At 50.4% G+C, this 10,140-nt stretch overlaps 1 protein-coding gene across 2 annotated transcripts in view; it reads right to left on the reverse strand.

The window, feature by feature from the left end:
* Positions 1–8,611, reverse strand: part of Rhce (Rh blood group CcEe antigens) — a 33,775-nt gene extending 25,164 nt beyond the window's left edge. Inside the window, exon 1 of one of the 2 annotated variants that reach the window (XM_032896343.1) lies at positions 8,438–8,611. In XM_032896343.1, the coding sequence (XP_032752234.1) occupies positions 8,438–8,582 (145 nt within the window). In that variant the 5' untranslated portion in view covers positions 8,583–8,611. The remainder of the gene's footprint in view (positions 1–8,437) is intronic. The other variant, XM_032896349.1, reaches the window with a different exon arrangement.
* Positions 8,612–10,140: the final 1,529 nt, after the last annotated feature.

Below are 10,140 nucleotides of genomic sequence, written 5' to 3' on the forward strand. Positions count from 1 at the left end.
TGAAGGACCTGGTGGGCCAGCAGAAAATGCCTTTTCTAGCCTGGGAGGATCTGCTGAAACTGTGAGTCCAAAAGTCACCCTGAGGCCCCAGCAGAGGATGACGAGGATACTTTAATGTGATTCCAGTTTTTAATAATTAGCACATGTATGCCAGAACCAGATAAACATGGCTTCGGTGAGACTGTGTACTTTCCAGCCGTGTGGTCTTGGGGAGCCCATGCTAAGAGTTTAACATTCGCTAACAGCCAGTGCTGGCTGATCTTGACCATCAAGCTGACAGGACTGAGAGGTGTCCAGGAGACCAGCAAAATGTCTCTGGACAATGAACAATGTATCTTGGCTCAGTGCCCCATCTAGCCAGCTGCTCCTCTTTCCTTCCTAGCTGCCGTGACGTATCCCTCCCCACTCTAGTGCACCTTCCCACCACAGCCTGAAAAGCAACAGAAGCCAGTTGCTCACAAACTCAAAAACGATCTTTTTCGGGGTTGGAGATTTAGCTCAGTGGTAGAGCGCTTGCCTAGCAAGTGAAAGGCCCTGGGTTCGGTCCCCAGCTCTGAAAAAAACAAACAAACAACCGATCTTTTTCCACTTTTTTTCGGAGCTGGAGACCGAACCCAGGGCCTTGCGCTTGCTAGGCAAGCACTCTACCACTGAGCTAAATCCCCAACCCCCTTTTTCCACTTTAAACTGTTCCTTTTAGGTATTGGCCACGGCAGTGAAAAAGTCCAACCGGAAGTAGAAGCTCAACCGGAAGTAAAAGTGGAGCTGGGTCCTAACATCCCATTGGTTGAGCCTTCACCCCTAGCTTTAACACTACCCTCTTCCGGTGCGATAGCAACAATAATTCCAGCCTTTCATCGGACGCCTGTGATGAGATGGTCCCATGCATGGAAAGGCAGTTTTACCGTCAGATGTTGACCATTCTCCATATTCATGACACCTGCACAGATTTGTTCCCGCTTTGCAACTTGGTGAGGTTTATTAGGAAATACTAACAACTCAGTTTTTTGCCATCTTCTTTTATCAGTATGAATTCGTGCCCACAGTTTACAATTGCCTCTAGTTGCGTACTCATTTCCCTACCATAAAAGAACTCATGCCTAGTGTGGGAGAGATGGCTCAGCGGTTAAGAGCACTGACTGCTCTTCCAGAGGTCCTGAGTTCAATTCCCAGCAACCACATGGTGGCTCACAACCATCTGTAATGAGATCTGATGCCCTCTTCTGGTGTGTCTGAGGATAGTGACAGTGAACCCATATACATAAAATAAATAAATCTTGAAAAAAGATTGATCCTCCCACCTGCCACTAGTCTACTTTAAAATAATAAATGGGTGTGAGCTTTTTTCCCCCAAGATTTATTTCATGCATATGAGTACACTGTAGCTGTCTTCAGACACACCAGAAGAGCCCATCGAATCCCATTACAGATGGTTGTGAGTCTGGTGGTCCCCCACAGATCCACTGGACAGTCCCAGCGTGGCTCTGAACACTCCTCCTCTTCCTTGGTCTTAGTGACAGAGCCAATCATGCTCAGTGCAGTCACGCTCAGTGCAGCTACGCAGACAAGCCCTCCAGGATCCAAGCTGTCAGTCCCAGGGAAACCGTGGAGTGTTAACCCAGGTGCCTATTAGCACACCAAAGTGCACACAGGCCTCCAGGATCACTCAGTACCTGTGTCATCTCTGGTCTTCTCAGACCTGCCCCTTTTCCTAAACTGCTCCAGCTTAGTGGGTTTCCCTCAGCTTCTCTTTCCTATATAACCCTGACATATTGGCCACGGGTTCTCTTGGTTCTCCCTCCCATCCAGGCCTGTGGAATGAATTCCAGGACATCCAGAGCTACACGGAGAGACTCTGCCTCAAAAAAGCCCAAATACCTGCCCCCCAGAGGTTCTTCCCCATATAATCCAGACATTTTGGTTTTTCTCTTTCTTCTTCCTCCTCCCTCTCTTTCTGTGCACACCCTCCCCCCATTCTCTCTCCCCATGGTGACTTCCCTGGCCTCCATCTTTGGGGGCCAGTGATCTCACCCAAGAGCAGCTTCCCAATAAACCTGCCTTTAATATATTCTAATCTGGCTTGAATCGGTTCGTTTCACCGGCCTAGAAATAACCTATCAGTTATTACTAGGATAACCACCGTGTAAAGGGTGTGTGGGCCACTCCAGCCTTGTGTACAGGCAGAGCCCCGGAGGTACTCAGACACACGACAACCTGCTTAACTGAGCTTTTGGCAGTTTCTTTCCCAAATCCTAGCCAGCAGAATGCCAACAAATGGGATTTGTGGTGAGACATATTTTTCCACCTTCTGTGTGCCTCGAATCTCTGAGGGAATTTGGGCCAGTGTAATGAAGGTGTTTCTGACCAGGAACTGGCCCGTGGAGAGAGCTATTTACCAATCGATCACCACAGGAAGAAATCACCTGGTCTCAGTCCTGGCTCTGCACACAAGGTGGACAACTCTTATGACTGGAAAGTTCCTTTGGTGTCGGAAACCATGGAAACTCACTGACACTGGAGAACGCACCTATGTAGTGTCTCTCCTATGATGTATGCCGTCAGTGGTCGATGACAGCCCTGGGATGCAGGAGGGGGCCCTGGGATGCATTCAGGAGACCCTACCTTCTCCACTGATGTGGGAGGGAGGGTGCAGTGTGGGATCCCTTTTCCCCTGTCCATCTTCTTGGCAGTCCTACTGGGTGAGTCGAGGAACAAGGCTCAAAATCTTCCGGAGCCAAGCCTGAAAAGTGTTGTGTGAAGTCTGATGTCCATTTGGGACTGAGAACTGTGGCCAACAGAAAACCATTTCCCTGGAAATATGTCCAGCCTTTGGTTGCACCGTGCTTTGAAACACAACCTGTCTGTCCCTTTGCATCATGCAGTGCCACTGCAGGTTGGAGGGGGACTAGCAGCGAGTGCCTTCCTGACTTTCTTGGGGCCACACAGATCACCCTGTACTGAACTCCGCTCTGGGCTGTTACAGTGAGGGCTTTTCTGCCAGGTGGGCAGGCTCTCGCTCTGGTGTGGGCCTCATTAGGCAAAAGGATCTCCGGCTTTCTGAGCCTCAGTTCCTCTCTGGAAATCATAGGATTGGGCTTGATAGTCTCCGAGCCCTTACAGCCCAGGAACATTCTGAAGAAGGGGTTAGGGGAGGGTAGAGAGGAAGAGGGTAGAGTTGAGCCTGAAGGCTGGAAAATGAGAGAGTGGGGGTAGGGCGAAGCATTTCCTGGCTCAGCTGCCATCGCCGCTTTCTTCCCCGCCCCCGCCCCCCCCCCCCCCCTATAGGCCCCACAGGGTCCCAAGGCAGAAAAGGGTGCCTTAGGCTGGAAGAAGAGACTGAGGGAAACAGTTCCCAGACGCTCTGTCGCTGTTTCTGGAACCTGTGCAGTCAGTCCAGTTCTTTAGCAATGACAATCTGGCCTCAGGCGCCCTCCCTGCCCCCCAACCCCCCAAGCCCAGCTTTTCCTATTTCCTCTCCAGAGGCTCCAGGCTCGCACTCACTCTTTTCAGGGCTCACATCCCCCCGTCCCCCCCTCACCCCAGGGCTGAGCCCTGCTCAGAGGCTTGGGCACCCACATGGGCGGTAGCCTCAGCCCCTCACACCGCCACACCAGTTGGGGCTGATAAACTGGTGGGCTGCAAGGTGTTTGGGGTTTGATAAGGAGCGGAGAGGACTGGGCGGGGGAGGGATTTCACTGCGTTCTGGGAGTGAAATTTCAGGCCTACTGGGAGGTAAAAAAAGTACGTCTGAGCACAGCGGCAAAGCAGTGGAGGTAGTCTCCAGCATCCTCACGATGGCTGGCAGGACCCACAACTCCACCTCGCAGTCTCAGATAATCACGGGTTATCTTTCCGATTTTACAGAGGGAGAAAGGGAGGCACAGAGGGCTGCTGTGACTAGCACAGGTGACACAGCGGCTGAATGATGACAAAGAGATTCGAACCTCATATACCCTCTTGCCTCTTCCTGTGCAGTGAGTTAGCATGTCAGGGTTAAGGCCCCGGTTCTCTCAGTCTCCCTAATCTGTAAAATGGGTGGCGACACCTACTCACTGGCTCCTGAAAGGTCTGGTGCTATAACAGGAGCACACACGCCTGTCGTACATTAGATGACAAGTCCCTCTCTACGAAGACCCCTTTGGATCACAGCAGATCAGCTCTTGAGTGTGTCCACGCAGACTTCTTCCCTTTTCCCCTTCGGGGACCTGCCCACCCATTCTAGCCCCTCCTCCTGATAGTTCAAGGAAACAAAGCATGGGGGAGGAGCTCTTCAGCCTTGGGGGCCACGCCCCTCTGCACTGTCTCCTTCCCCAAAGCCTCTGAGCCCTCCCATCCTTCCATTCCAGGAGCAGTCTGGGAATAGAAACATCTTTTCCTGAGATGGAGGTACCAGGTGTGGGGTGCTGACTCATCACAGGAGAACCCCTCTTGTTTCCCCATTACGCTGCCCCTTAGGAGAGCAGGGGCCAATGATGGCTAACTAAGCAAAGATCCCAAGAGATAGTTCCCCAGTTTGGCAGTCACAGGAGGGGCTGTCTCTGGCAAACTATTCCAGATGGCCCCCAACGGAGCATGCCTCTGGGCATAGGTTGCTCCCCCGGGAGTTCAACCTTGTAATTAGTCTTAGACAATGGGGTATCAGTAGACATTGTATAAATACTTCCCTCCACTCTGTTCTCACTTGCTGCCGTTGCCAGGTGAAGCCCGAGATGGCCTGACGTGCCCAGCTGGCACCAGCCATCTTGGCCCAGCTAAACTCCTAGGTTTTTAGATAGATGAGTGATCCTCGGTGAAGCTGCCAACTGAATGATACCCACTTGCTGAGCCACAGAACCATGGGGGTGGGTAAATGACGTGGTTGCTCCCTCCCGCCCCTCCCCCTCCCCTGCCTAGCCTAGAACTCACTCTGTAGACCAGGCTGGCCTCGAACTCAGAGATCCACCTGCCTCTGCCTCCCAAGTGCTGGGATGAGAGGGATAGAGCACCCTACCATCACCCGGCTCGATGACATGGTTGCTTTTTTAAAGCACTAAAGTTGGAGATGTTTGTTACACAGCTGTAGGTGACTGATAGATTCTGCTTCCCTTAAGCATCTCACGGACATACCCACCCTTAGCCCAGAATGAACAAAACACAGTTGGCTTAGACATCGGGTCGCTGTTTTTGTGTTTCTTTAAGAACTGGTGGAGTGGGTTGGGGATTTAGCTCAGTGGTAGAGTGCTTGCCTAGCAAGCACAAGGCCCTGGGTTTGGTCCTCAGCTCAAAAAAAAAAAAAAAAAAAAAAAAAAAAAAAAAAAAAACTGGTGGAGTGTGGTGGTTTGAATGAGAAGAGCCTCTGTTGGGGTTGGGGATTTAGCTACATTTGAGTCTTCCGTCCTTCATTGGTGGACTGCAGGAGAATGCTTAGGGGGTGTGGCCTTGTTGGAGGAGGTGTGTTTAGCGGCAGACTTTGAGGCTTCAAAAGTCTCTTGCCCGGGTTGGGGATTTAAGCTCAGTGGCAGAGCGCTTGCCTAGGAAACGCAAGGCCCGGGGGTCCGTCCCCAACCCAAAAAAAAAGAAACAAAAAAAAAAAAAAAAAAAAAAAAAGTCTCTTGCCAACCCTAACCTACTCTTGGCCTCCTGCTTGAGGTCTGAGACTCATCCCACCAACGTGGACTCTAACCATCTGGAACGGTAGCCCGGTCTAAGTTGCCTCCAGCATGGTGTTTCATCACCGTAATAGGAACTGATGTGCATAGCTATCACCCAATCACCTGTCTGCCATCATCCCCGCCCCTTTTTCACCAAGTGTAGGTGATTTTATCTCCTAGATGGGTCTTGAATCTGACTCCTTACTCCTGCTCCCCCTCCCCCGCCTCCCCCTCCCCCCATTTGGCTCCATTACAGATGACTCAGACGTAGTCAGCAGAGTAAGGCACACAGAGCTTGGAAGATGCCCAGGGCAGTTCTTAGAAGTTGCTGGAAGAAAGCATCAGCACCTCCAGTTCATTTTTTATCTAAAAGCTGATGGGCTTATCTATCTATACATGCTAATTCTTTCCTTCCTTCTTCCTCTTCTTCCTCTTTTTATTTATTTTATTTTATTTTACTTTATATGAGTACACTGTCACTGTCTTCAGACACATCAGAAGAGGAGGGCATCGGATCCCATTACAGAGGGTCGTGAGCCACCATGTGGTTGCTGGGAATTGAACTCAGGACCTCTGGAAGAGCAGTCAGTGCTCTTAACCACTGAGCCATCTCTCCAGCCCTTCTTCTTCTTTAAATAGTGTTTTTCTGTATAATAGCCCTGACTATCTGGGAACTCTCTTTGTAGACCAGGCTGGCCTTGAACTCACAGAGATCCTGCCTCTGCCTCCTGAGGGCTGGTATTAAAGGGATGAACCATTCTGTCCTGCTTTGATTTTTTTTAACGTGATAATTCTTTCAATCCTTTTTATTTATTCATTTATGAACACTGTCATCATTATTACTTGTGGGGGTGGGGCACACGGGTTTAGAAGGAGACCATCAGAGGGTTTAAATGCCCTAGAGCTGGAGTTAAAAATGTCCGTGGTAGGAACTGAACTTGGCTCCTCTGGCTTTTAACCCCGGTGCCACCTCTGCTTCCCTACTTGCTAATTTTTAACCATTTCCGTTGCATTACAGAACTTTTAGGAATTACACTCATTCGTTCGTTCATTTGTTCGTTCGTTCGTTTGGAACATACAGAGATTGGCTTGGCCTAGGTGGTTTCCACAACCATACCTACTGGTTAGGGGCTAAATGTGACAGGGGCCAGGAGACACCATGGTAGGTCCATGCAATTAAAACCAGTGTGCCCGACTGTCAGCCTGATGTGCTGCTAGGTGACACTGGGCCAGTGACAACCTCAGAGCACCTAGTTCCTCAATGAGGAACAGAGGACAAAGCAGCCTGTCCCACTGGGTTGTTGTGATGGACCAACAGGAAGCTGGTTGGATAGTGGCGTATACAGCAAGTGCTCAATAAAGACCAGCTGCAGGCTCCACCACGTGTCCAGACCTCACCGTGCACACAATACTCAGCTTAGTGGAGAAACCGGAAGGAACGAAGTTAAAACGAACATCCGGTTGGATGTAAAAGATGGGAATGAACCTGATGATAGGGGCACCCACCTTTAATCCCAGCACCGAGGGGACAGAAGCAAGTAGATCTCTGAGTTCAAAGCCTGCCTGGTGCACAGAATGAGTTCTAGGACAGCCAGAGCAGCACAGAGAAACCCTGTCTCGAAAAATATGCACACACAAAGGAAAGGAATTAGAACTGTGCAGGAGGGTTGGGGATTTAGCTCAGTGGTAGAGCGCTTGCCTAGGAAGCGCAAGGCCCTGGGTTCGGTCCCCCAGCTCCGGGGGAAAAAAAAAAGAACTGTGCAGGAGCCACCTCTGATGATGATGAGCTCCTCTGCTTCCCGCTAGCTAACTGGCTCAACCCGCAGTTCTGTCTCGGGGACATCTCTCGGGGAAGCCCCTCAGGGACACCCATCTATTTAGCATGCGCATTCTGTCAGCCTGGGAGAGGAGAGGCTACAGACACGTTGGGATGTTTTCTACAGGAGCAAACACACTCCACTGTGGACACGAGACTTGTTTGGTTGTTCTCACCACAGCCACACAGAATAATCCATCATCCCACAGTCCCCGGCAGCCAGCCATTCTTTGGCTCTGGATTTGAACCCAAAGCAGGCTCTCCAGCCCTGGAGAGGAGGCAGGAAAGAGGGGACATGGAGTATGGAAAAGAGTCAGCTAGCGGGGTGGGACGGGGTGGGAGCGGGCAGGGGAAGGGCTTTTTTCTTGTCGGGGACCAGTGTTTGGTTTCCAGTATCCCACCATTGTAACATCAGTTCTCAGGGGATGCAGGGCCTCTGAGAGGGACCCCTCCCCTGGGGGCCTACATTTATATTCACCCACACACGGACACATATATCTAATTATTACATAAAAATAGGGATTGGGGATTTAGCTCAGTGGTAGAGCGCTTGCCTAGCAAGCGCAAGGCCCTGGGTTCTGTCCCCAGCTCCGAAAGAAAGAAAGAAAGAAAAAAAAAAAAAAAAAAAAAGGAAGGCATAACAGAGACACAATGTAATACAACACAACATGACAGTCATTGCCACAAAGGAGAGAGCAAGGGGCAGAGAAATAGAACACTGTAAAGACCATTTGCACAGGGAATTCAGGACCACAGACAAGCAGATCCTCCGTTCTGTGCCCGCAAATCCAGGTGGGGCTCTTGGAGGAGAGAAATCCCAGGCCACTCCTAAAGCTCTCCCACCCGCACTGTCTCAGTGCAACCAGTGGAAAGGCTGGAACCAACCTCTTTCCTTGGGAATACCTTCGAAAGGAGTGTCTGTGCCTCACAGGGGGAGTGGGGAGCGGCAGACCTCCCCTACCCCTGGACCATCTCCCCCCATGCCTCTCACCTTGATAGATCGCCATGAACTTGTGATCTGCCTGGACAGGGTCTTGGCCCATGAGAAAATAGAAGAGGAGGATAAAAGTCACCTGTAGCCCGAAGGCCCACAGGGGCAGGCAGCAGCGGAGGGACCTTGGGTACTTAGAGCCCATCTTGTGTCTGCTGCTGTGCCCAAGTTCTGTCAGCTGCAGGCTTCACCGGTGTCCCCCACACCCACTTGAAGGAGTGATAGGAGAGACACCCGCCAAAGGCCTTATCTGAGGCAGCAGGGCTGGCCTTGCACAGAGGGATGTCACTGGAGGAAGAGCAACACTTATTCAATATGGTGGTTCATTCAGCCAGTCTTGGCTGGATTCCTGTTAAGAGCTCCTACTGGGCTTGGTTTTATTCAGTTTATTTCCCGAGTTAGGGTATCTCTATATAGCGCTGGCTTGGAACTCACTGTGTAGACCAGACTGATTTTGGCCTTACAGCAATTCTCCTGCTTCTGTGTCCTGAGTGCTAGGAATACAGGCAAGCACCTGGCTTTGTGCTCAGTTTGAAGGAAAGCACTCTCTTTGTTTGACATCCATCCATCTTTAGTCTTGTTCCTTTGGCCTACCCTGTAAGAAAGGCAGGTCTCGGGTTAGAGCTGATTCTGGAGTTCTGTGGTAGAGCATGAACCAGGCACAGAAAGGGTGAAGGGGTGTTGGTTTCCTCTCTCTCTCTCTCTCTCTCTCTCTCTCTCTCTCTCTCTCTCTCTCTCTCTTCTCTCTCTCCCTTTCTCCCTTCCTTCCTTTCTTCCTCTTCCTCTTCCTCCTCCTCCTTCCTCCTCCTCTTCTTCTTCTCTCTTCTCTCTTGTTTTTTAAATCTATATCTTTTTTTTTTTTTTTTGAGCTGGGAACCAACCTTAGGGCCTTAAACACTTTGCTAGGGCAAGCACTCTACCACTGAGCTAAATCCCAACCCTTGTTTTTTTGTTTTTTAAGACAGGGTTTTTCTGTGTAGCCCTGGCTGTCCTTGAACTCACTCTGTAGACCAGGCTGGCCTCAAACTCACAGAGATCCAGCCACCTGCCTCTGCCTCTCAAGTGCTAATATTAAAGGCTTGCCCTACCACCACCTGGCTGTGTCTTGGTTTCTATAATTGTTGCTGTGGTAAAATTCTCTGCCAAAGGCAACTTAGGGGAGAGAGGAAGTTTTGGCGCCCAGTTCGTGACCAGGAAGGCAAGGCAGCTTCGAGCAGCTGGTCACATCGTGTGGGCTAGTGTTCAGCTCATGCTCTTTCCTTACACAGCCTACTCCGCCCACAATCAAGACAATGGAGACCTGTCTTCTCACGCTAAGTTACATTATCAGGATAATCCCCCACAGGCAAGGTTCCAGCCCATGAGATTCTAGATTTTTGTCAAGTTGACATCTCTATCACAGAAGGGATGGACCAATGTCCTGATTTCTCAAAATGAGAAACTGGGGCTCAGAAGTGACTTTAGATTCACAAAACTTATCTTTAAAATTTACCCCATTGTGGGTTCGGCATTCAGACCAGAGTTCAAATCCCCACCATCCACACAAAAAGCCAGGCAGGGCCTCTTGGACTCATACTAGTTGTGCTATAGGCAGGAGAATCCCTGGAGTTTGCTGGCTGCCAACGAAGTTCTGGGTTCATTGAGAGACCCCGTCTCCAGGGAAAAATACAAAGACTGGTAAATCGGGACATCCCACATCCTCC

This window comes from Rattus rattus, chromosome 1, assembly GCF_011064425.1.
Source record: "Rattus rattus isolate New Zealand chromosome 1, Rrattus_CSIRO_v1, whole genome shotgun sequence".
Classification (NCBI taxonomy): domain Eukaryota; kingdom Metazoa; phylum Chordata; class Mammalia; order Rodentia; family Muridae; genus Rattus; species Rattus rattus.